Genomic DNA, 24,297 nt, shown 5'->3' on the forward strand with positions numbered 1-24,297 from the left:
ATGTTGTACATGTAAATCCATATCTGTGAACGCCATCTTGCCCAAGCCCTCTGAGGCTCTTCTTCGCCAATGCGATACCATGCTCTGAAATCAGACCTTGTAGAAGCAGAAAGTATGGTAAAAGTCCGCAGCCTCCAGATCCTCCTCTGTTGACAGCAGACGGCCCGTCGCCCTATCCCGAACGCCCATGCGCTCGCTCAATGGGCCAAGTTCTGGATCATCCTTCTGCTCGTCCCATACCTCACGGAACGGCTTGCGATACTGCAGCTCGAGGTTGTAGTCTTCTGCCAATGCACGGAAAGCTTCCCAAGGTACGACGTACTCGGGGGCTTCGACAGCTTCCTCGAGAAAGTAGAAGTATTTCCAGCCATAGGGCGGTCGGAATGTGCCATCAGGCGGTGTCTTGCCAGGGAAGCGGACGCTGTAGATGCTGTTGCCGAATCTGAAGCCTTCCTCTTCAACTTCTCCATCCTCCTCGTCATCCTTCTTCGGTTCCTTGGCCTTGTCCTTTGACTCGCCGTCCGCTTTGCCCTCGTCATGTTCGGTATCGCCAGGCTTCGGGCTGTCAAGACTCTTTTCCGGGTCCCAGTCGTCCTCGTCGTCGCTCGCGAAAGTCGGTCGGTCGTCTTCGTCGTCGTCCGCTCCGGCAGTCTCGGCAGGCGCGGTGCCTCGAGCCTTGTGGTGCTCGATGACTTTCTGAGTGAGGACGTCCGAGTTGGGAATGCAGCCAATAAAGCGGCCACCCTTCTTGAGCGCGCCAGACACGTTCCTGAGCATGCCCTTGGCCTTCTCCTCGCTCTCGAAGGCGTAGTGCATGCAGAACATCATCGTGACCATGTCCCAACCTCCGCCTCCCCAGCGCTGGCTCATGGCATTGCCAGGTCCCGCCGCAGGATCAATGCCAACCTCCTTGATGATGGGTATGTCTCCTAACCACTCGCCGAAGCAGTCCTTTGCGTAGAACTCGGCGTGGAATATGCGGCGCGACTTGCGCTGCATCTCGGCGTATCGGTCTTTGGCCTGCTTGATTGAGACATCTGCAGGATCACAGCCCACATAGAGCTCAACCTTCCTCGACGCCTGCCACTTCTGTAGATCTCCTCCCTTTCCACAGCCAATGTCGAGAATCCTCAGGTTGCGCTCATCGCCAATGAACTTTTGTATGGTAGACGACTTGACCCAGTTATTGAAGCTGCGCAGTCCCTTGATCTTGCTGTCTGTCTTGCGAAACTCACGGCCGCGCTCAGGCACCATGTTGTAGTGCTGCTTGACCACATCGTGAACGCCTCGTTGCGCAGCCTCGCGCTGGGCTCTCTGCTGCGCCTCTTGTTCTCGTTCTTGCTGACGCCTGCGCGCGGCTTCTCGGTCAGCGGCGGTCAGACGTGCACCAGCACCGGGACGCTTGCGCTGGCGAGGTGGTGAGCGCGAAGTTGATCTGGAATTTGAGCGCGCGCGCTTGCGGTCGGGCCCTGAGCTACCTGCCATGGCGGATTGCCCGTGGAGACAGAATTGGGTATGTGCTTCTTTGAGCGAAGTTGTATATTCTATGTATACAAAGCACTGTAGGAAGTCGTTGATGTGCCAATAGACTACCGAAGAGGTCTAGGCTTGTTTTCGCTGCTTTCTTGGGCAGCAACTACAGCGTAGTATATGTGAGAGCGGAGAAATCAGAAGTGAGCGCAAGCCACACGTCCTTGAGAGTGGAGAAGGAGAGATGGGGAGCTCGCAGGGCAAGAGCTCTCAGTAGCGGACGTCGCGCCAAGGCTCAACCCGCATCATCGCGTTCCTAGCTCTAGCTGCAGAGCCTCAAACACCACACGACAACTGCAACTCACCTTTACCTCATCCCGAACTCCAAATCACCCCCATCCGCCCTCCACACAGCCAAGATGGGTGATCCGCAGTTTGCCAAGTACCCGGACCTCCAGCTGGCCCAGAGCATCTTCCAGCTCACCAATCCCGCCGCCTCCAAAGCCGCCAAACAGTCGTCGCTCAAGTCGGTCGAAGATGCCATCACCGAACACAAGATGGCGCCACTCTACCGGTACCTCGCCCACCCGACAGACGGCGTCTTGAATGCACCGGGCGAGGGCACGTCAGACCAGCCCAAAACAGCTCGAAGACCCTCCGCCAGTCTCGCCAACATGCTCGCCACACGGAAGCCTTCACTAGAGGTGCCGCTGTCATGGGACGAGAAGCGCTATGAGAGCCTGAAGGCAGAGAACGAGAAGGAGCTCGAGGCAATACAAAAAGAGGAAGACGAGGCAGCAGAGAAGGCGGGTGAGACTGAGGTCCAGGCGGCTCGGGGCAAGCGGGCAGAGCTCTACAACCGCATGGGAGACAAGGTATGGCGCACTAATAGGATGTCCATATCTCGATACTGACTATGCACAGGACAAAGCGATTGCAAGCTACGAGGCCATTTTCGAGAAGACGGGCATCCTAGGCACCAAGATCGACCTGGTCCTCGCCATAATACGAGTCGCTCTCTTCTTCGGCGACAGGGTACTCGCAAAGAAGAGCATCGACAGGGCGACTGCATTGGTAGAGAGCGGAGGTGACTGGGACCGCCGAAATCGTCTCAAGGCATACACTGGACTGCACTACCTCACCGTGCGATCACATCTGCAGGCTGCCCCGCTCTTGCTGGACAGTTTGTCTACTTTCACGAGCTACGAGCTGTGCACATACTCGGGCCTTGTCGTCTACGCCATACTCGCAGGCTCCGTTTCACTCAAGCGCGTTGACTTCAAGTCAAAGGTTGTGGATGCGCCCGAGATCAAGGCCATTGTTGGCGGTGGAGAGGAGAAGCTGTCCGCCCTCTCTGGCCAGACATCCGCGGGTCTGGCAGCTGGCGATGAGGAGATGACTGATGCTTCTGGGTCAAGTGCGACACCAGCACCGGCTGCGGTCAACCTCACCACGCTTGGCGGACCGCAGGACAAGGAGATCCCCATCGACTTTTCACCTCTCTCAAAATTGGTAAAGAGCTTATACGAGGGCGACTACAAGAGCTTCTTCGGCGCTCTCGGCGAGGTCGAGGTGAACTTCCTCAGCCAGGATCGCTACCTTTACGAGCACCGCGGCTGGTACGTGCGCGAGATGCGTCTGCGCGGCTACCAGCAGCTCCTTCAGTCATACCGAGTTGTCGGCCTACAGAGCATGGCCAACGACTTTGGTGTCACTGTTGACTTCCTCGACAAGTGAGTCTGCCATCAGCCAATTACATGATCGATACTAATTGCAAGCAGGGACCTTGCCAAGTTCATTGCCGCAGACCGCATTCCTTGCACCATCGACCGCGTCAAGGGCATCATAGAGACGAACCGACCAGACGACAAGAACAAGCAGTACGCGGATGTGGTGAAGCAGGGTGACCAGCTCATCACCAAGCTGCAAAAGTACGGTCAATCCGTCCGATTGAGGGGAAGCGAGCGTGGCTAAACGCGACCATGAGCGCGGGATGTGTAATGATTGAAGCATTGTAGACTTAGACCCACACAGCGTAATGTTCGCTGAAGGAATACAAAAGCTGATATGAACGACGAAACCTACTCACAATTTCGAGTTTCTGCCAAATTTCCTGAGACGGAGGTCGCGGCAGATTCCAAGCATGAGGCTCGCGAAAGCTTGCATCCAAGAACATTTCTGTCCGCCCACGCTTGATGTTACGTTTTATCGCAGCGGTGCCCGCGTCGCCTAGCCTAAACGGCTCCATGGCCCAAGCTCCAAATATCTCCGTGTGTCGGTGCGGGAGAGTTACACGAATATGCGGTGAGATAGGCGAGAGGACATTGCTTTTATGCTGTACTCCCACGCGTCCTCTCGTCTGACGTTCATCTTACTTACGAAGTTTACTGTGCACCTCGACCAAGCCAAGCTTCAACGACTCACAACTCGCAACATTGGGCATTTCATCGGCAGGGTGGGGTGGGATCGGACGATAAGCTGGACCCTGAAAATGAAGCCGTCATCGGCGTTGGGTCAATGTACCATCAGCTCGCTCCGCGCCAATATCGTGGGGATACGGACGCGGCCTAATGGCATTTCAGCAATAGGATATGGGGGTAAAAGAGGTATTTGTCTTCCCTAGTCCTTTTGTTCCGGTCAAGGGTCCATTGCGGCGAGACACGGAGCTGTCACTGGTAGTGGGGCACCACGCGCTGAGCATGAAAAAAGCCCACTATCTCGACGCCTGTTGATTCATACACGTCGCGGGGAAAAAGTACTGTTAAAGGAGGTACTTAGACTATCGCCTTCGCTGCGTCATCACTTGGACCAAAGCTCACTTTCCATCTTGCCCAGTATACAATAGAACCTTCAACCCCCGGAGCATTTCCCCGTACACTATTCGAACCATGTCGTCGGGTATCTCGCACAAGGTCCTGAACCTTGACAACATCAACCCTCATGTCCGCGCCGCCAAGTATGCTGTCCGCGGTGAGCTGGCTGTAAAGTCGGAGGAGTACCGCGCGAAGCTGGCAAAGGGCGAGGGCAAGGACCTGCCTTTCGACACCGTCATTGCCGCCAACATTGGCAACCCACAGCAGCTGGACCAGAAGCCCATCACATTCTTCAGACAGGTCGCAAGTCTGCTAGAGAACCCAGGACTGCTGGAGCATGAGAATGTCCTCATCGACAGTCTTGGCTACAAGTCGGACGTCATTGCGAGGGCGAAGAAGCTGTTGAAGGAGGTCAAGAGCGTGGGCGCATACAGCCAGAGCCAGGGCGCACCAGGGATCAGACAGAGCGTTGCAGAGTACATTGAGCGTATGACTGCATACTCGTAGTGAGGAAGTATTGCCACTGACAACAGACAGGACGAGATGGCTACCCAGCCAGCTTCGAGAACATCTACCTCAGCAACGGCGCCTCATCCGGCGTGAACACACTCCTCCACACCATCTGCGCGAAGCCCGAGACCGGGATAATGGTCCCCATCCCCCAATACCCTCTCTACACCGCCACTCTCTCCGTTCTCGACGCCCGCGTCGTCCCATACTACCTCGAGGAGGACCAGAAATGGGGCACATCTATGGATGCTATCCGCACCGCATACGACAAGGCAATCGCAGAGGGAACCGACGTGAAGGCGATATGTGTCATCAACCCCGGTAACCCCACGGGCGCATCGCTGCCCGCAGAGGACATCAAGGCTGTCCTGAAGTTCGCCGCGGAGAAAGGCGTAGTCGTCCTGGCCGACGAAGTCTACCAAACCAACGTCTTCATCGGCGAATTCATCTCCTTCAAGAAAGCCCTGCGCGATCTCCAGAAAGCCGAGCCAGGAAAATACGACAACATCGAGCTCGCGTCGCTGCACTCCGTTTCCAAGGGTATGGTCGGCGAGTGCGGCCACCGCGGCGGATACTTTGAGCTTCTCGGCTTTGACCCTGAGGTCGCCGCGGAGGTGTACAAATTTATTTCGATCCAGCTGTGTCCGCCAGTGCTCGGCCAGTGTATTGTCGAAATGATGGTCAACCCACCGAAGGAGGGCGAGCCGAGTTACGAGCTGTATAAGCAAGAGTATGACACCATCTTCGCTGGCCTCAAGAAGCGCGCATACGCCCTCTACGAGGCATTCAAGCGCATGGAGGGTGTCGAGTGCGATGAGCCACAAGTACGTATCCAAACCAACCCAGCACCCCTCAATATGTTTACTAACCTATCACAAGGGCTCCATGTACCTCTTCCCCACCATCAAGCTCCCGCAAAAGGCCATTGAGCAAGCGAAGAAAGAAGGCCGCGAGCCCGATGAGTTCTACTGCTTCCGCATGCTCGATGCCACGGGCGTGTGCGTTGTCGCAGGTTCTGGCTTTGGCCAGAAAGAAGGCACGCTGCATTTCAGAACCACGTTTTTGGCGCCAGGCACCGAGTGGACGAATAGGCTGGTCAAATTCCACGAGGACTTTATGGCCGAGTTCAAGTAAGCTGCTTATAGGATACGTCCTTTGGGAGACGTCGTATAGGCTTGCTATGAAATGAAATGACGGAATGAACTTCTTCAATCTCTGTGCTTCTCCACAAATCGTAGTGCAGCGGTATACAAAAAAGTGGGGGTGGGGTAAATGTAGTTCGATCGTCCCTGCCGAACCGTGATGGATGATGATGCACCCCGGCCTTGTGGCTTCGGCAGTTGCGTCAAGCCTCCTTCATCCACATCCGTCACGAGCGCATCAATATGTAAGACATCATGGCGCCTCTCCATCATACTTCTCTACCCTATTCTATTCCCTAGTGCACCTTCTCTTCACAATTTTACCATCGTATTCTTATCGCATCTCTACAATGACGTCGTCCCCGATATCCCATCTCCCAGAAGAACTCCTCGACCGCATCTGCCACTTCACCTCCACCCACACCCTTCATTCTCTCTGCCTGGTCAATAAAAACTTGAACCGCATAGCGACAGCGCATCTCTACACCACCATATCCCTTTCGCACTCCAACTTCAAACACCTGCGCCCCCTGACCCTCATGCTCTGGACGTCACCCAAACATCGTGCCCTCGTGCGATCAATTAGCGTGCGGCGCGCATATGGCGGGGATTTGGTGCCCTGGCCTGCGCATAGTGATTTGGATGGGCTTATTGAAGAGCAGGTGGGCATGTATGTGAGAGAGGGGGAGAGGGAGAGTTGGAGCAAGCAGGTTAGAGATGGCATGGATCCGTTGCCGATTGCGAGTTTGTTGCTTAGGAGTTTGCCGCGGGTGGGGAGGATGGGGTTTGATGGGTTTGAACTCGTGGATCCGAAGGGGAGGGAGGGATGAAGGGGACATGAGCGGAACGTAACCTAGGTTTCCTTCGCTACCAGACAAACATTCCACCAATCTTGAGTGGCGTATAGCGACGAAGATGTTGCCATGGATGATGGGTGTAAGTTGCTGATACCGTGTTTTTACTGCTTAACTAACGATGTGCTAGAGCTGACGTATGAGGCAGAACTTTAGAAGACACGGTTGATATCATGCTTCTCAAGGCCACCCAAGATTGAAAGGCTTCTAGGATATTTCTCTACCAAAATATCGAAAGTGTTTCGGTGCATCGATGATTGGGGAGCAGGCATGCACTGCTTATCATGAAGTACTTAGTGGTACAAGGCAATGTATGCGTCAAGGTACCTTGGTAGGGCAAGCCATATGCAATTCTATAGGTATTGCTGAGCCTTGTCGGGTTTCCCCACGTCGCCTCCGGATGGTAATTCGCAAGAGTTGTGGGTTCTAGTCAGGGTCTTACCGACGTCCATACCATGGTAGCCTCTAAAACGGACCACAACCCATGACGCAAATCGCAGAGGGACGAACTCCAACATACCATGGGAATACCATAGGAAGATTCAACAGTTTTTTTCATGAATTTTTGAATTGAGAGGTATAAAGTCGCCGTAGCATGGTTTCCCTCTACTTTTCATCAGACACTCTACAAGCTCACCGGTTCTAATATAAAATTTGCATTTTCAGCAAGCATTCTCAGAGTTCAATTCCAAAATGTCTTCCACAAGATCCTCAGTCAGCTGTCCATGCACTGACTCCACCATCACCCACACTCCGCCCAATGAAGTGCAAGAGCCTGAACTTGATGAGAAGTTCATTCGGCCAACACTACCGCCTTCTCTCCCCTCCGAGGGCGGCACACAAGAGTGGAAGCGTGGTGCAGGGCTTCTGGCGATCCTTTGTCGCCATTTGCATACCACTGCTTCTCTCAGCTCTGGAGGGAAGTGTCACCAACACCGCGCTCCCCCACCATTTCGGATGCGCTCGACCTCGGCACCAAGTTCTCTTGGGTCGCCACCGCCCTTTTCTCCTGGCAAGCACAATCTTCCAGCCGCTGTACAGCCAGCTGGGTGATATGTGGGGGCGAAAGTACCCCATGATGCTGGCTGTCCTTGTCTTTGCTGTCGGAAGCGCAATCTGCGGCGCGGCGAATTCTGGCGCCGTCTTGATCTTTGGCCGGATTGTTCAGGGCCTTGGAACTGGTGGTATCGATCTTTTTGCGGAGATGATACTCTGCGATATCATCCCGCTGCGCAAACGTGGGCCGTATTTGGCCATCAAGCATGTCACCTTCGCCATCGGAACCACTCTCGGCCCCTTGCTAGGTGGTGTCTTTGCAGAACATGGCTGGCGTTGGTGCTTTCTAGTCAATATTCCAATCTGTGGAATCTCTCTCGTCGTCATATGGTTCTACCTCAACGTCGGCCGCGGCGCCAATGCCAGCGACGTCAAGCTCCTCGACGAGCTCAAGAAAATCGACTACATCGGCTCCAGCATTCTCACCGCCTCCGTTGTCATGCTCCTCGTCGCCCTCAGTACCGGCGGCGCCCCAAACCCCTGGTCCCACCCGGCCGTCGTCCTCCCACTAATGTTCGGCCTGATGGGCCTGATCGCCTTCATATGCTGGGAGCGCTCGCCCTACTGCAAACACCCCATCATGCCGCCCCAAATCTTCTCCAACCGCACCACAAACATCGCCTTCACTCTCACCACCATCCACGGCTTCGTCACCTACGGCTTCCAATTCTACCTCCCGCCCTTCTTCCAAGCCGTGCAAGGCTCATCCCCCACAAAATCCGGCCTCCAAGTCATGCCCACCACGCTCGTCGTCGTCGTGCTCGCCGCCGTCGGCGGACCTCTTCTCTCCTTTTGGGGCAAGTACAAGCCCCATGCACATCACCGGCTTCGCACTCATGACGCTCGGCCCTGGGGCTGTGCGCCACGCTCGACTCCACGACGCCCTCCCGGCGCATGGCTGTCTTTCCAACTCGTCGCCGCCCGCGGGCTTCGGCATCGTCATCTCCACCATGCTGCCCGCCGTGCAGGGTCAAGCTCCCCGAGTCTACCACGGCCGTGAGCGCGGGCTCGTGGGCGTTCCTGCGCGGCACGGGATCGCTCTTCGGCGTCGCGGTTCCTGGCGCCGTGTTCAATGTGCGTTTCGCGCTGCTGCTGCCGTCCATATCCTCCCCAACAGCGCGGGCCAAACTCGCGCATGGAAGAGCGTATTCGCGCGCTTCGTCGAAGTTCACGGAGAAGTTCGGCGCAAAGGCAAAGGCCAGAGATTGTCGAGGCGTTTACGCTGTCGCTCAGGAGCGTGTGGATTGTGTTTGCCGGTGGTCGCGGGTGTAGGGTTTTTGATGACGTGGGGCGAGAAGGAGTATAAGATGCGGAAGAGCCTGGATACGGTGTATGGGTTGAAGCCACCCAAGGGTGGTGTTGGGTCGAAAACGACGTCGGGTGCGAGTACGCCCGAGGGAGAAAAGGTAGTTGCGTGTGGTCCTAAGTGGGGAGACTCTGTTGTGGGAGATCAAGTTGTTTAGTTGGTTTGATGGCTTTCAAGTACTCCTGTTGTTTGGTTTGCATGGTTTGAGGCGTTGATCTGGATGAGGCTGTGCTGCGACAGATCTTATTTCTCACCACATATTGTATCAACGGAAGGTCATTTTGTTTTTCGGAGTTGCCACTTCGGATGAGAGTGTTAGCAGTTGTTCCTGCGGCAAATTCTCATTTCTCACCTGGAGTTTCAACTCAGGTTATCTTGTTTCTCGGATTCGTCGGTCTGGGACGAGGGCGAAGTAGAAAACCTTCGTCAGATGCTTCCGTCGCGCAAGCGCAAGCACATCGGCGACTGGCTCGAGGAGGAGAAAAACAGTACAGAGAGAACCGAAACGCAAGAAGCCACCGAAGACGAGTCTTCTTCGCGCAAGCGTGAGCACATCGACGACGACGTCCGAGGGGGAAGCACAAAGAAGATCAAGACGCGAGCCGCCGAGGACGAAGGTGTAATTTTTTATCTATCTGAACACTTTGCAGACGTCAGTGTTGTTGAAATAGCCGACGGCTACCAGCGCCGCAAAGTTGATAACTATATTCGTCAAGCGCAAGCAGCTCGCCCAGTTTTGCCTGAGCGACGGTTTTCAGACATGTCGCTATGTTTGGCATCTGACAAATTAGAACTCGACGCAGCAAGTGTTGACTAGATACTCAAGGCATACGAACCTATTCTAGCTAAACAACTATACTTCATCCCGCTTGGTATAAGTCACGAGAAATGGACTAGATAATTACAGACGTAATTCGCACGTGAAATACGTGCGTCTAAGATATCGGCGTCGACATGAATAAGTAGGCGTGCAAAAGTTCGCAAGATGTGATGCAGTTAAGGGAACTCAGAAACAAGCAATTTGCATGCTGAAATGTATTGGCCTACCTTTCTTAACGAGAAAATCAATATATAACTACACATTGTATTTCGGGTGTCAATTGAATTATATTATTAATTACTTGTTACATTCTATCGTGCTTCATATCTTCATCGAACCCCTAGGCAGAGATACTTACGTCCAATCCTGATCGGCAAGTATCGACTTGGACATGATCTGATGACAATGAGCTCGTGCGTTCTCGACTGCTGCCCAGGCGTGCGCCTGCAGATGCTATCAGATTTGTAGGGTTTTGCTGAAAAGTCTCAAAATCGTTTTTTTTTTTGTGAGATTCGATAAAGAGAGGTTGGGAGAACGGAAAGCAGAGACACGCGAGGTGCTGAATGACGGGTGTTAACTAGCGTAAACAATGGCGCGTCCGATTTACGGTTTGCTGTTCAGTATCACCACAACTGCCGTTTCATTCACGAAACAGTCTCTCGAGCCCGTTCTGAGTGCTCCTCACAAACTTCAAGTTGATAAGTTCTTCAAATGCAACTTTATTTCACGACTCCGTGCCTGTTCTACCCTTGCGGCTCTATCGAGATCCCGTGGGTGCGCGGGTGACATGTTTGCTCATCGGAAACACCATTTTGTGCGCATATAACACTTGAAGCTCTCCTTTCTATGGCCCCAAAGATACCACTGTTCTGTCTCTCGTCGATCGGGTAAGCTTTGGGTGGGCGTTTTGACTTCTGCAGTGGACCAGCTAAGGCGCGGCTAAATTCGAAATGGTCCCTGAACGACCCAGGACACTCGACGGAATTGTCACCGGTGCCGTTGTTAGCCCCAACATTTAGGAGTTACCGGCGGCGCAAGTCTGTAATATGCGCGTGATCTCGCGAGGCTGAGCTTGACTTCGCCTGAGGATTAGCGCAACTATACTACTCCGTACCGTCAAGTACGACGGAATGACTAGCTTCCGGAAACAACAAAGTCAGCAGCCAGCTGTTGTTGATGGTACTGATTCCATACCATTGGTACATGACAAGAGTCGCATCATGCAAGATTCGGTAAACCCGCGTGTCCATGGGAACACTGCACAAATCGAAGCGTAGACCCCATTCCTCTGTTTCCGCCCTTTGGATAGGTACCGATGGCAATGATTCGAGCATGGATCGAGCTTCCCCCAAATTCGGATAAACTCTACACGCCAATGCACGCTTGCTGTGTTGCAGACAAAGGAGCGGGTCCAGCCTCGCGAACCCTAACAGCCCCTCCAGCCTTACCATCAATTGGGCTAGCTTGCCTCGCCAATTTGCGTTGTTCTACGCCATCTTCAGCATCGACCCATTTTGTTCTCACTTCAGCTTCGCCAACTCCGTTAGTGTCAATTATGTATACGGGTTTTGGTCGAAAAGGAGCCACTGGTGCCACGTTTTCAACCACTTCAGCTGCTCCCCACGTTGTGGCTTGCGACCCACACAGGCTACGTACCCACCAATGCTTCTCAGCTTAGTCCTCAAGCTTAACATTCAATGCCGTCTTGTTGTCACTACACCCGAATTGGCTAGCTTTCTCTACAGCCGGAATCTCCTCCAGTTCCAAGGCGTAAAAGAGCTTGATGTTCAATCTCCACGATGAACAGGAATGAAAAGAGGCATGACTTTCAAGACGATACTGTGTATCCTACAATCCTTATGAATATGACTTCCCATGGCGCCGAGATCCTTAGCGGGACCTTTCCACTATTATCAGGTGACCAGTCAAGCTCTTCTAGGCCTCTGGTGGACCAGCTGAACTGTCGGCTTCTCGTGGGAGCTGAGTTCACTCGGAGCGTCCGCGTTTCTCTCATGATGGCTGAACTGGCTGATGTGGCGCGCAGGACTATACTCTTAGATGTTGATTGAGGCATGTCTCGAGATGCTCCAGACTCCAGACTGTTTGTGCATGCTGTGTTGGCTATCCTCAATTGGGATTTCGCAGCCTTCCATATTGCAGCTCTTGCAGATATATAAACCACTCAGGATGTGTCCGATAGAGAATGAACCAGCACATGCCATACGCAACTTGCACCTCTCTCTACTCTTTCAACACTATGCGGTGTCTTACCATTGCTGCCCTTGCCGGGCTCGGTAGTGTCGTTTCTTCTCAATCAATCGACTTGGCTTATGTAAATGAGCAACCAGATCCCACATACACAGTAGTTCCGGATCAGCGCACGCAGACGGTCGCATACAACCAAGACTCAGCCATCGCTTCAGTTGTAGCGGTTGCCCTCAAGACTCCCGTACCTGACCCCGGCGAGGGTGCTCTCCATGCGCGTAATGCTTTGGGAAAACGCGCTGGGCCTTGCGAAGATCTTCAGAACAATTCGAATGACTACAACGCCAAATTAGACCCTGCCGAAGCTTTTTTGGCAGACGAGAGCTTGCAGAACGAAGCGAAAAATGCCAAAACTCCGGGTGGATACACTCAAGTATACTCCAATTTAAAGAAGTCGGCTCAGGCCAATGGTTATATGGGGTAAGTAACCTTGAGCGGTTATCGCATATATTTGACTGACGAGAAGGCAGTTACACAATCATGCCAAGCTACAATGTACAGATGTGTGCAGACAGGTGTTCGAACACCCTCGGTTGCCAGGGCTTCAACACCTACTTCGAACGCAGCCCCAGCAAAGCACCGGCAGCAAGCTGCCAAGATCCTCCTGGCAGTGCCAATCCGTTCTGCGTGCTATGGGGAGGTCCGGTCTCCAAAGAAAACGCACTCAACGAGGGACAGTGGCGCGAGAAGTACCATGTTGTCATCACGGCGTCGAATGGCTATGTCCGTACATCGTCCCTTGATCCTCAGTCTGGCAAGGCTATCAACGCACCCCTCGACTGCAATAACAACGACGCTTATATGGGTATGCGTCTTCTGACTGACAATGCTCCTTTCGATCCGCAGAGGTGCGCTGCAATCTGCGAAGCTACCAGCGCCTACAATATCCAGCATCCGGAAACTGGAAAGGCTCCGCGACTATGCAAGTTTTACAACACCTACATCCTGAACAAGAACTACATTTCCCAGGGTCAGGCGTGTTCAATGTACACACAGTACTGGGATCCTAACACCTACGCCACCAATGACGGTCAATACGACGGTCAGGGCAATCACTACACCATCTCTTCGAGCACGTTCTTTTCGAACAAGACAGACATTGTTACACCTGTGTGTCCCACAGATATCGACAAGCTCAAAGCCAATGCCGACGCGAGTGCTTTCTGTGCTACCTACATCAACTACATTCCCCCATCCACCTCTACTGTAACTGTTGGGGGCGTCGCCACGACCATTGAAGCATGCGGACAACCGACCAGACGCGTCATCAAGCGCGACGATAGCGAACCAGTATTGATTGAAGCTGTAGTAGGTGTCTTCCCTAGCAAGGTGGACAACGCTGCAGTGACTGGCGTAGAGCCAGCTCTTGAGACTCTCCCTGCAGCGAGTGCTACTAACTCTGATGCCCTTGCCGCGGCTACCTCGGCGGCCATAGCGTATCTTGAAAGCAATGCGGGTGTTGCATCATCTGGACCCACACCCCTGGCTTCGAGCATACAAACCGCTGCCATGCCTGCTATAACTAGCTCAGCACAGTCTTCGGACGCCGTGGAGAAGCGTGCAGCGTCGACACCTGATGCGCTTGCTGGTCGTAACCCTATCGAGATTTCAAGCGCTTGCTCCAAGATCGTAGGAAGCAGCACACCCACTGTTACTGTGACCGCTGCTGCATCAACCGCAACCTCATACAGGAAGTGCAGTAATTTCCCCGCCAAATGTCCAAATAGTTCTCCAGCAAAGCCCTTTGCTGGTGACTTTGACGGTTCTTATTCCAGCTTGGATGACAACGTCTACACAATTAACCTACCTTTCACTGTCTGCATCTACGACACTTGCAGCAAAAAGGTCAACCCCACAACTAATGGTATCATCTCACTGGAAGAGTATCGTAACTCTGGCTATCTCAATGATGACGGTCTACCGAACTTCGGTGGCAAAGCAGTAAGTTCCTCCGCGTACTCCACACCCTTTCCAAATTAACGATTTGCAGGTACTGTCTGCCCTGTGGCAAGATATGTACATTTACGAGGACGAGCCACAGTGGATGTCATACACTACCTGCGGCGACACAGGCAAGCGCACAGTCACATTTGACTGGCGCGTCGGCAGGTACCAGAGTTCCGAGTTCTACAGATTCTCCGCGACATTCTACGAAGACAAGCCTGGCCGCATTGCGATGCGCTATTTCGAGATGAGCGACAAAGGTTCCAGCGCTACCGTCGGTATCGAGGGCAAAAGGAACGGGAAAAGTAAGTCGTTCATTCGCAAAGAATGGAGCTACGTCACTAACTATGTCTCAGCTGCTTGGTCTACGTACTCGCAGAAGCAACCAAAGATTACCGCCGGTCTTGCCATTGTTTGGGATCCTGTCGCGCTTTCATGGAGTAAAACCGCCTAGAAACCTTCGACATGGTGGGCTAGTATTAAGAACTTCACGCTTTTTCTTTTCAACGTACATATTACGACTGCAAATCATAATAAATGATATTTCGCACTGCCATAAAAGATTAAGCTGCTTCTAGTACTCAACTTGCCAGGGAAAGCGGCCCATACTCAATGTCGAAAAAATACTTCTTGCTACAATGACTGCTGATTTTACTTTTGCAGGCAAGCTATCTCCACAGTTTCGACATCTAGCCAAGCTTTCCATCTCCTAGTTTCTCAACTTCAGCTTCTGAAGCAATGCCTCCAGGCTCTTCTGGTCTGACTCCAAGGTTTCCTTGTGCATATTGATAGGAAATCCGTCGTCCAGAAACGAATGTATCGTTCCATCAGGCTTTGCTTCCGGCCAGTGCGTTGGCAAGATCCCGTTATCGAAGCAAACATATCTCCGCGGGAACACCCTAGCAGCGCAGTTGTTTCGTCCTGTGATGATATACTCAGGTGCCTCATATGACGACCCGTAGTCAAATCGGAAGTCAATCAAATTTGGCAAGGCTTCCGCGATGCGATCGAATCGTTGGCTCCATGTTCCAGCGTATGAGAAGTCCTTATGCCAGTCTACGTCCCGGTCGGGCATTGCGGTCCAATCGTGCGTCCGGACCTTCCATTCGTCCATGTTATCGTTATAAATGCTCATCCAGGAATTAATCATACAATTGTGGAGGATGAGCTTTCGGAGTGACGTAATAGCTAGAACCCAGTCAAAGTCGTTGTCGTGCGCAAGGGTATAGTAGCCTAGGGCTAATGTCTCGAGCTTTGGGAATGAGATGCCGCTGGGGTCGAAGAAGCCGGGGAAGGGACCCCAATTGTCTGTCTTGTTGTAGATGGATAATGCGTTGAGATTCTTTGAGATAGGTGCAAGCCAGTGCGAACAGAAATAGGCCGGCCAGGTCTGCAACTCGACTTTGGTGTAGTCATGGTCGGGTCCATGCTCATTGCACTCTTGCAAAACAGATATGTGCAGCTCTTGTAGCTGACCCATTACATCGCGGAAGAGATCGGACGAGGTAAATTCAGGGGTGGGACAATTTTGGAGGTTGACGATTGTTAATTTGCGAATTTTCCTATTCTTTTCGTCTGCCGCCCTGTCCTGGATGGCCTGGAAGATTTGCGTCAACACGTGTTCCCGCTCTGAGATTTCCTCCGCTGTTTCCTGCCAGAGGTCATGATCTCGGCCTATGCATTCCGGGCTGAAGCCAATCTCCAATGAATCCAGGTTGGGAAACTTCGACAATGCTGCTAGGGCATCCCCGAAACATTCCAGGGCCTCTTCCTCATCGCTTTCCTGGTAGTTCCACCCATAATCTTCAATATCTGATCGCGTGTGTATTATCGCATGGCGAGGTAACTGACGCGTAACATCGTCCTCGCTAATACTGGTCCAGGCGCTCAGGTGCCTCTCCGCCGGGGAGAGGATCACTTCTTTGAACAGCTGTTTCACGGCGTGCTTGTCTAGTGTTTTGCAAGCTAGTCGAATATTGGACAGGTCTCCTTTGTGGCTGACTTGCTCGACCACGTTTTCCACGAGCTCTGGAGCGAGGTGGATAAGTTCGAGGCTAGGCTGTGAAGACATGATGCTTTGAAGGGTACAGGATGGGTAGGGAAGAGAGTGCTGCGAAAGAAAGAGCGGAACCGCGCGTCTTTATACTCCAGAGTGTTAGTTCAGTCGCACTTAAATATCGAGAGAATGGCTAGCTTCCCGAGGTCTGCCTGAATCCTCAACCAACGCTATTCCCAATTCAGACTTCGTGCCTACCTAAGTTCCAGGCAACACAACACATGAAGCAAGACTCGAAATCGCTAATGAAGCATTGCACTCATATTTATATCCAGTCGCTACTCCAGCAACCATGAATGGTGCAAAGTGTCCTCAACGTTCGCCGCAGTAATGGAAGAGAACTTTTGCGCGAAAAGAAAAATTCTTTGGATGAAACTTCACTACCTGTGTAGGCTGCACGACTTAAAGAGTCATTCTTGCGTTGAACTGACTGCGATTTTATCAATCGCACTTACCCACGAAGCCCTTGTTCCCTCTTCCGCGGCACGATGGTATGAAGACGGATATACGATCAACTCGGCTTGTCGGCCCTAAGCTCAAGTCCTATCAATTATTGTGTAGCCTCGTTAATGTTGCTGACGGAGCATGCAGCCTGCTTGCTTTTCAGACTGATATACTAAAGATTATGTGGCTGCTTTAGCGGTGAGTTGGTGGAATAAGCCAACACCAACACTGTTCGTTTGCCGCCCCAAACATCTTCGGCGATATGTTTTTGGGAACACATATAAACAAGCAGCAAAAAGGACCTTGTCAAATGTGTTATTTGATCTTCGTATCGTCCCAATATGATATGTCTGAGACAAGAGTAGTTGTGTTGATGCCATATTTTGTAGGCTTAGGTCAGCTTGCTCACTGGCTGGTTGTGTTTTAAGCTTGGTTCGCAATTCCTGTCCTTCTAATACGTGTATCGGAGTTGGTAGGAGCGTTGTTGAGCAAATCAAGCTTTTCGTTCTAGTCGTGATTACTGCAAAGCGACTTGGCTCATGGCAACGCATCTCAACGCACATGCAGATGGAAAGCCCCGCATCTTGTAATCTCTGAAAGCTATTCATTTCTCATACCTATAAAGGTTCATCGACATCCCTCTCACAAACTCTCAAGCAAGCCATCGACCCGTCCTCTCAACCTCCTTTTGCAATCATGCAGCTTAGCGTCATGTTCTACTCCTTCTTGCTCGGAATACAATTTGTCTACGCTACCCCGTCGGATCAGGATACTCGCCAAATCATTCCGTTCAACATCGCCCTACTGAACACCAACTTTTGTACCGAACGCTATAGCACCTCTTTCCCCAACAATGGCACCGCATGTCAAGTATTGAGCCAACCAGCCGTTGGCGCCTTTGCTACGACCTCATTGCCTTCTGGGTGCACAAGTATGTCTCTGCTCATGTGGATCACTGATCTTTGTTGATACTATGCGCAGTTCTCGCTTACCCCAACCCCACATGTACCGGCACCACCTTCATCTCAGTTCCAAGGGACACATCATGCTTTAGCTTTGGCAATAAGCAAAAAATCACATCTTGGAAGGTTAGCGGGACGTGTCCTTGGTTTCAGTCCTAGGTCCCAGGAGCAGATAGCTGGTACAAATCCTCGTATCCAGCAAACGACTTCCCATCAATGTTGCTCTGCCTTCTCCTTTCAAACCTTGTGAAAGCTATCAATATCATGTTACTTCCTTCCATGCTAGCTTCAAACTGTAGCTTTACTCTAGAGCCGCAGAAACTGTCGCGTATGGTGACGTCAGGAATGTGCTGGAACCACTAGAGACTGTTAGCCGACTGCATCGTCCCTAACAGCTCAACCAGAAGTGTACATTCAGGGCTATATTCTAGAATTATAGGGTAGAAGCAGGATGTAGTAGTTGAGCTCAACGAGGAGTGCGGAGGCCGTGGCACAATCTGACACGTCCTCTTTAGATTTAGCCGTTTTTAGTGCCAGTCCCAGCCATGTGATTTCACAAGTCACAGGTCCGATTCATGTCTCAATACGTCGACTTTTAGTTCATCAAACTATTTCGCTTCCTCACGATTTCAGTCCGTGCAGCAGAAAGTATCCGGCGTCCCGATGTCGTGACGAGAGGAACCATCCCCAATAAGGCGATAGTGAGTTTTTTTACAGCGTTTCATGCCTTATACAAGAAGCGCACTGCAGAGATAGCTTCGAATTCTACAGTGTATCGCATTGTATTGTGTGTTGTATCCATGGGACGATGCCTACGATTGGCAAGCCACCATGCACAAATCAAGTGAGGGGCTGTTGGGGGCCAAATTCATCAGCCGTGTCATCAACCGGTCAAGAGCTGAGCCTCAACAGCTTCAAAAGCTTCAAGTCTCCGCTGCACATGTATCTGTGTCCATTTGACGATTTACATGACAGACAGTTCGGCGTGACTGACTACGAGGACCGGAAAATGAGAACGCTACAGCCAGCACGATCCTAACATCACAGTAACTTACGATGAATCGGGCTACGGCAGCCTCGCGCTTCGAGAACAAGCCCTATCTTCAATGCCTGGAAACGCTGGAGAACGCTTTTCCCGCGCTCAAAACGTTCCTAGAAAAGCTTGCCAACGAAAAGGAAGCTGGTCGGGCGGCTGTACATCAGTATTACAAAACCACAGAAAATCGCGTGCCAGGAAGATGCTATTGCCTGAAATTCACCGAAAAGGATGTCTCAATCGTACAAGAAGGCGGTTTCGAGAGTCCAGCAACTTTGAGGACGTACCTTGAGACCCACCCCGCTACGCAGAGCCGCCAAGACAAACAGCGACGCCTTTTCATACTTGAGGATATGGAACCGGACTATGTCGATGCCCTTGGCCACCATCTAGGGGTTGACCCCTTGGTTTTTAGCGAGCAGATGAACACATGGAACTTTACAGACTCTTGGTCTATACCGCACAGAGGCCTGCCCTCCATGTCGATTCCTGGACAGTCTTTCACGTTGCGCTACTACGAGCTTCGCACGTTGTTCGATTCGAAATCGGTCGATATTTCGAGCTTACAAATGTCATTTGCGATCAATCGACGCAGGTACGAGAGGTGGAGAGATATCGACATACCGTCATCTGGCGTACCCGATCGGAGACATGCATTTGTCAGGCGATGTGCATCATTCTGGACCTCGCAGGATATGACGCCGAGCGGTTCTGGAAACTCGCTAGGCTGGGATGGTAAGCAGCATGATAGACAGACGAAGCCACGGCTGACAAAAACCTTTTACCATAGCGGTCATTTTAGTGGACCCGCCATTCGCAGTCACATGTGGAGCACCGCGGGAAGGACTATTTAGTGCGCCAACGACATTAAGTAAGACAGCTCCGCATATGTTCACACCAGACGGTATCGAGCTTGATGATTCTGCTGTCCAAAGCTTAGAAGAATGTTCTATTCTCAAAACACCCAAGACTTATGCCAATAGAGCATCACTATGGAAAGCACAAGGCTGGAAAAAGTTTGATTCTTTAGAACGGAAGGAACATATTAGCTGGCCTTATCACGACGGCTGCCCAACGCTAGCGCCATTGGTATTCTCCCAGATCGGAATCGGTGCTAAAGAGGCGAATATTCGTACCTTCCAGACCAGACGAAATCTCAACAGTGCCATGGACGAAATGGTCTTCTACTGGACAAAACTTGCCACACCTGAGCTCCTCATGGAGACACAAACAAAGTCATCGAATGCTGCGTTCTACTTGTTGAAGCACGTAGCACAGCACTGGGTGAACCAACTTGAGATGACTAATACTACCATAACCAAAGCAGAGTGGTTCTCGGAGGACTATCAAGCAAGGATGGATGACAATATCAGTCGTCGGAAATGGAAGGCAGAGTTGGTCAAAATCAATGAAATCGCAAAGGACATTAACTACATGCGACAACAATTGAACCACTTTTGGCGCGCAATGTATCTCAACCTGGAGAGGTTGGGCGTACAGTTAGGCTGTGAAAGCGTGGATGAGAACGCATCACTTGCTATCAAAGATGCACAAAAGGACTTCATCACTATCCACGCGCGAATGCAGCCATTGCGAAACCGCGCAGAAGCGCTAACCTCTGTGTCCAACGACATTGCGAACCTGCGCACGGCATTCAGAGGTGTCGCGGACGGCGAATTCAGTCTTCGTCTAAGTTTGTTCGCGTCCGTGGTCTTCCCACTCACCCTCTTGGCGGGCATCTTCAGCATGGGCGATGATTATCGTCCGGGAAGGCCGCAATTCTGGAAGCTCTGGGCTATTGGCGTGCCGTTTTGTGTCACCGTGGCACTTGGATTGGTATATGGCAAACATCCCTGGACCGTGTTCATCGACTTGTGGGAGTATGCAGGAGATTGGGTAAAACGACGTGGTCTTGTCCAGTCGAGGGCACACGAAAATTCGTTTGAGAAAGTGACGGGTAAGGAACAAAGCGGAAGTGCAGCAAAAAACAGGCCGTATGCAGAGAAGAAGTCACTGAAGAGGGCGGCTTATAGAGCGGATGAAGAACAAGCTGTCATCGCTTGAGAATATCGATGACTGAAGCTGCATATGGGTAGCTTGATTGATTTGACGCGACCACGTCGTCTCTAAACCAGCTTACTACCTACAAGAAAAAGACACAAAGTCCAAGTATTGCAACGCCAATGTGCCGAAATTCTGGTAGTTCTCTGAAGACGTCCTATGTCTAGATGGGAGCCATAGTATAGGGACCAGCTTTTGCTCCAAGAACTTATTTTCCGAATCCGTTCTCCTTCGTGCATCCAGCACAGCCGCTAATCTTTCCGTCGATGATGTTGAATGTGCCGCCATCGCCAGTATTGCATCCTAGGACGCCTTCTTGCGAGGTGAAGGTACAGAAAGTGCCCTTGGGCACTCTGACGCCAGGGTCAGCTGGTGCGCCAGGGACAGGTCGCTGTGGAGTTGGTGTAGCGATGGCGGACGCCGCCAGAGCAAAGGTCGTGATGAAGAAGGTAGAACGCATATTTATGGTTTGCTTGATTGACTGCCGGAGTCGTGAATGTGGAAGGTATGGTATTGATGGTTGGTAGTGATGAGGATGCAGACGCTGATTCCAACAAAGCTTTATAGTTGCGAACTCCCATCGTTTTCACAGCCGAAACGTTGCATTAGGTCACCATGGCAGAATCACTGTCAAAGCACCTTGGAGTATATTGTGAAACATATATCCCACCAATTGATGCTTGTCGGTTCATCGGAATACTCGCGCTTCACGTGCAGCTACAACACCAATGTCTTGCCGCTTGTTCCGAAAACCAATTGCCTCTCACTTCATGTGTTTCATGGCCCGAAATATGGCCGACAAGTCGTATAAAATGCGTAGCGAGCCTCTTAGCTGTCCTAAAACTCCTGCCAAGATGTTTCGTAGATTGAGCCATGCCTGAATCTGGCGACGATGATCAAGTAATCAATGAGACTGTAGCCACTAAGCCCATTAAGGCAATCCTGATCGAGTAATCATTCTAGTCGAATGCGTCCAGTCTATGAAACTGCGAGTTCTTAAAGTACATCCTTTGTATCGATAATGAATGGTCGGACTCTGTCGAGAGTCCCTAGGACGCTGGATCTGAGATGTCTGAGTGTGCACTGCTCTAGTTGTCGCACGCGCAGCCGATGACGTGTCACGGCGTGAATGTTCACAATTTCCTATGTGGTTGTGAACTCTTTTGAGAGTTATCCTTACTTACTTAGCCTATAAGGCTTGTCCAGGTCGCTCAGCGACTGTGTTGCTCATCCTACATGATCTGATACTTCATGAGACGGATGCCACAAATGATAGAACAGCTCGAATACCACAGCTGCCCCTTCATCTTCATACTTTTTTTCGACCTTGTTCATACTCCATCTACGTCAGATCTTAGTCCCTAGCCTATTTTGAAGCAATCTTATTGAGCCTACCTATCTGCATTTCAATAGACCACAGCGCGGAAATGAGTCGCTGACATGTTCGTCCACGAAAATTTCCTCCACGAAACTTCCCAAGAACCCGAAACACAACTCGGCGGTCACGGTAATTTATTCTGTCTTGGATCGCATGCGAGCGGGGAGAAAAAGGAGCGCCTAATTTATTCAAGCTGAGCTCTGGAGCTCACGTCATGCTGCACCATTCACTGGATGAATCGCTGGATTGGAATTCGCATTTTTGTGATATATTTCAATTTATCATTATTTGTGTGAGCATCGTAAGTCTATTCATGTCACCGGCGATGTATCACCACCATCCAGTTGTACCTCGAGGATTGCTCTAATCCTCGCTTTCTATCCCAATAAGAAAACCGCGCTCTAGTTCAATTCGGCTGTGGAAGTACCAATCTGCTGTCTCACAGTTGTGATAGGACCGTTCATCTTGATGTCGAAGTCGCCGGAAAGAGTTTTGCTACGATCTCGGGGTTAGCATATATCCCGACTTAAGTTCAATTGCAATGACTTACCCGTTGACAGCGTGTAGCAACTTGATTTGGTGGCCTTGTGCCTCGTTGATCTGGAAGGTCCACGCCTTGTTGTCGCAGGCGTACATACCACCAATCACGTAGTGGTCAGCGCCGCAGTTGATGTCGTCCACGGATAGGCTGAAAGAGATCTGGTCGTAGCCGCTGACACCGACGTAGAGGAAGTTGGAGATGGTGACGTTCTCGGCAACGGCAAGGCCGGCAAAAAGTGCGGTGATGGCGAACTTCATTTTGATGGATGTTTGGTTTAGTAGCGAAAGTGCGAAAGTGTGAAAGTGGAAAGAGTCGTGCAGCGAGAGACTGATCGTTTGCTGTTGAGGTAAAGATAACTGGGTGTGGACAGGCTGAATGTTATATATGTTTGTCGAAGTCCGTCGTTACAGGGAGGGAAGCCATCTAGGGTACGCCTATTTTGGGCGTCGGCGCGGCGAAAGCTTGTGCATCGATCTATACGATGTTACTTCGGAGACCACTTGCCCGTGCGGTGATTTCATGGGCAAATGCTGAACTTAGTGTTGTTAGTGTTGCCGCTCAAGCCACTGCCGTATGGTCCATCCCGGCGGGCGATGGCGTGAGCGAATGAGTGCAGCCTTCAGATCTTGTCGCAGCCACATTAAAAGTCCCCAGGTTCGCTTTTGTCAGTCAATCCTTTCACACGCTTTCCTCAATGGACACAAACTCTAACAGCAGAGTCTCTTTGCGTCGCTGTAGGCAAAGACGAAATTGGATTTGTGGGCGGTCTCCATAACCTCGTAATGACGACGAACGGGCCTTTGACCGCTTATGCGCTCGATAGTGCTGCATCTCCATAGTATCTCCAAGCAGGTAGATAGGCCGATTTCAACGTCTTAATTTGGGAAGAATCTCATCGCCATACGAGAAACTTCAAGAAGCGAATGCGTCAATATCAGAGCGCTGGAAACCACTGCAGACAGCTGTAGAACGGTAACATAAGTTCACCACATTCCGCTGATTCGGTAATTGTGGACGCAGAAACTGCCGAAACTAAAAATAAGACGAAGATATCATGCCTGCGGTCGGCGAAAGTTGGCGTTCCGCCAGATCATCAAGGGGGTTGGCGCTAAAACAATAACACGACGACCCTGTTTCAAACTATCGATGATCGATAGCCACTAATTCGTATGCAGCGATCATTTTGTATTAAACAGAATTTCAGAATTCAAGTTGCGCGTAGCTGCAGAGGGGATGTTTTTCTACGTGTTGATAAACTTTCATGTTCCTGAGGTAGGCTTGGCAGTCGGAGCTACATGCGCCGACCTTAGCAGCGACTCCCGAAGATTAGCCGATTTCCAAGCATACCTCAGGAACATCAAAACTTGGTGTCAGCAGGAGGAACAACCCCTCTGCGGCCACGCGCGACGTAAATTCCGAAATTCTGTTCAATACAAAATGATCGCTGCACACAGATTACTCGGAACGCAGCATGCAGCAACGAAAAGCACGCTAGTCGCGAAGTTGAAATTGTGAGATCCACAGGTCTCATGCGGGCTCAATGATCTGTGCTTTGTCCACGACTTCACCGCTTTTCACCGGGTCTGTTAAGGGTAGTACGAACCACCTCGTATGCCGGGTGCCAACTATCCTCAATTTT

At 51.4% G+C, this 24,297-nt stretch overlaps 11 protein-coding genes across 11 annotated transcripts; 7 read left to right on the top strand and 4 right to left on the bottom strand.

Moving 5' to 3' along the window:
* Positions 1-90: 90 nt before the first annotated feature.
* SNOG_12439 (hypothetical protein) lies at positions 91-1,485 on the bottom strand (the record flags this gene model as incomplete). The annotated part of the gene is made up of 1 exon (XM_001802610.1): positions 91-1,485. The coding sequence occupies one exon, from the start codon at positions 1,483-1,485 to the stop codon at positions 91-93; it is 1,395 nt and encodes a 464-aa protein (XP_001802662.1).
* Positions 1,486-1,889: 404 nt separating this feature from the next.
* Positions 1,890-3,444, top strand: SNOG_12440 (hypothetical protein; the record flags this gene model as incomplete). Its single annotated transcript, XM_001802611.1, has 3 exons — positions 1,890-2,345; positions 2,395-3,203; positions 3,252-3,444. 3 exons carry the CDS (start codon positions 1,890-1,892, stop codon positions 3,442-3,444), a joined length of 1,458 nt encoding a protein of 485 aa, XP_001802663.1.
* A 914-nt stretch (positions 3,445-4,358) lies between these two features.
* Positions 4,359-6,006, top strand: SNOG_12441 (hypothetical protein; the record flags this gene model as incomplete). The annotated part of the gene is made up of 3 exons (XM_001802612.1): positions 4,359-4,770; positions 4,821-5,617; positions 5,673-6,006. 3 exons carry the CDS (start codon positions 4,359-4,361, stop codon positions 5,925-5,927), a joined length of 1,464 nt encoding a protein of 487 aa, XP_001802664.1. The 3' UTR covers positions 5,928-6,006.
* A 279-nt stretch (positions 6,007-6,285) lies between these two features.
* SNOG_12442 (hypothetical protein) lies at positions 6,286-6,989 on the top strand (the record flags this gene model as incomplete). Its single annotated transcript, XM_001802613.1, has 2 exons — positions 6,286-6,605; positions 6,938-6,989. 2 exons carry the CDS (start codon positions 6,286-6,288, stop codon positions 6,987-6,989), a joined length of 372 nt encoding a protein of 123 aa, XP_001802665.1.
* A 560-nt stretch (positions 6,990-7,549) lies between these two features.
* On the top strand, positions 7,550-9,308 carry SNOG_12443 (hypothetical protein; the record flags this gene model as incomplete). Its single annotated transcript, XM_001802614.1, has 2 exons — positions 7,550-8,642; positions 8,671-9,308. The coding sequence occupies 2 exons, from the start codon at positions 7,550-7,552 to the stop codon at positions 9,306-9,308; spliced, it is 1,731 nt and encodes a 576-aa protein (XP_001802666.1).
* Positions 9,309-9,581: 273 nt separating this feature from the next.
* Positions 9,582-9,968, top strand: SNOG_12444 (hypothetical protein; the record flags this gene model as incomplete). The annotated part of the gene is made up of 1 exon (XM_001802615.1): positions 9,582-9,968. The coding sequence occupies one exon, from the start codon at positions 9,582-9,584 to the stop codon at positions 9,966-9,968; it is 387 nt and encodes a 128-aa protein (XP_001802667.1).
* Positions 9,969-12,228: 2,260 nt separating this feature from the next.
* On the top strand, positions 12,229-14,634 carry SNOG_12445 (hypothetical protein; the record flags this gene model as incomplete). Its single annotated transcript, XM_001802616.1, has 3 exons — positions 12,229-12,656; positions 12,707-14,177; positions 14,227-14,634. 3 exons carry the CDS (start codon positions 12,229-12,231, stop codon positions 14,632-14,634), a joined length of 2,307 nt encoding a protein of 768 aa, XP_001802668.1.
* Positions 14,635-14,889: 255 nt separating this feature from the next.
* On the bottom strand, positions 14,890-16,251 carry SNOG_12446 (hypothetical protein; the record flags this gene model as incomplete). Its single annotated transcript, XM_001802617.1, has 2 exons — positions 14,890-15,992; positions 16,032-16,251. The coding sequence occupies 2 exons, from the start codon at positions 16,249-16,251 to the stop codon at positions 14,890-14,892; spliced, it is 1,323 nt and encodes a 440-aa protein (XP_001802669.1).
* A 3,603-nt stretch (positions 16,252-19,854) lies between these two features.
* On the top strand, positions 19,855-20,742 carry SNOG_12447 (hypothetical protein; the record flags this gene model as incomplete). Its single annotated transcript, XM_001802618.1, has 1 exon — positions 19,855-20,742. The coding sequence occupies one exon, from the start codon at positions 19,855-19,857 to the stop codon at positions 20,740-20,742; it is 888 nt and encodes a 295-aa protein (XP_001802670.1).
* SNOG_12448 (hypothetical protein) lies at positions 20,706-21,270 on the bottom strand. Its single transcript, XM_001802619.1, has one exon. It carries the CDS (start codon positions 21,197-21,199, stop codon positions 20,948-20,950), a length of 252 nt encoding a protein of 83 aa, XP_001802671.1. The 5' UTR covers positions 21,200-21,270; the 3' UTR covers positions 20,706-20,947.
* A 1,093-nt stretch (positions 21,271-22,363) lies between these two features.
* Positions 22,364-22,976, bottom strand: SNOG_12449 (hypothetical protein). Its single transcript, XM_001802620.1, has 2 exons — positions 22,668-22,976; positions 22,364-22,612 (listed from the first exon to the last, which is right to left on the bottom strand). Exons 1-2 carry the CDS (start codon positions 22,913-22,915, stop codon positions 22,519-22,521), a joined length of 342 nt encoding a protein of 113 aa, XP_001802672.1. The 5' UTR covers positions 22,916-22,976; the 3' UTR covers positions 22,364-22,518.
* Positions 22,977-24,297: the final 1,321 nt, after the last annotated feature.

The sequence above is a fragment of the Parastagonospora nodorum genome (genome assembly GCF_000146915.1).
Source record: "Parastagonospora nodorum SN15 chromosome Unknown scaffold_22, whole genome shotgun sequence".
NCBI lineage: Eukaryota > Fungi > Ascomycota > Dothideomycetes > Pleosporales > Phaeosphaeriaceae > Parastagonospora > Parastagonospora nodorum.

Excerpts from the sequence above, each read along its gene's own strand:
- SNOG_12449 (XM_001802620.1), bottom strand. The coding sequence starts at position 22,915 with ATGAAGTTCGCCATCACCGCACTTTTTGCCGGCCTTGCCGTTGCCGAG. Across the intron at positions 22,613-22,667 it reads TTGCTACACGCTGTCAACGG|CAAAACTCTTTCCGGCGACT; the intron begins GTAAGTCATTGC and ends CCGAGATCGTAG.
- SNOG_12448 (XM_001802619.1), bottom strand. The coding sequence starts at position 21,199 with ATGCGTTCTACCTTCTTCATCACGACCTTTGCTCTGGCGGCGTCCGCC.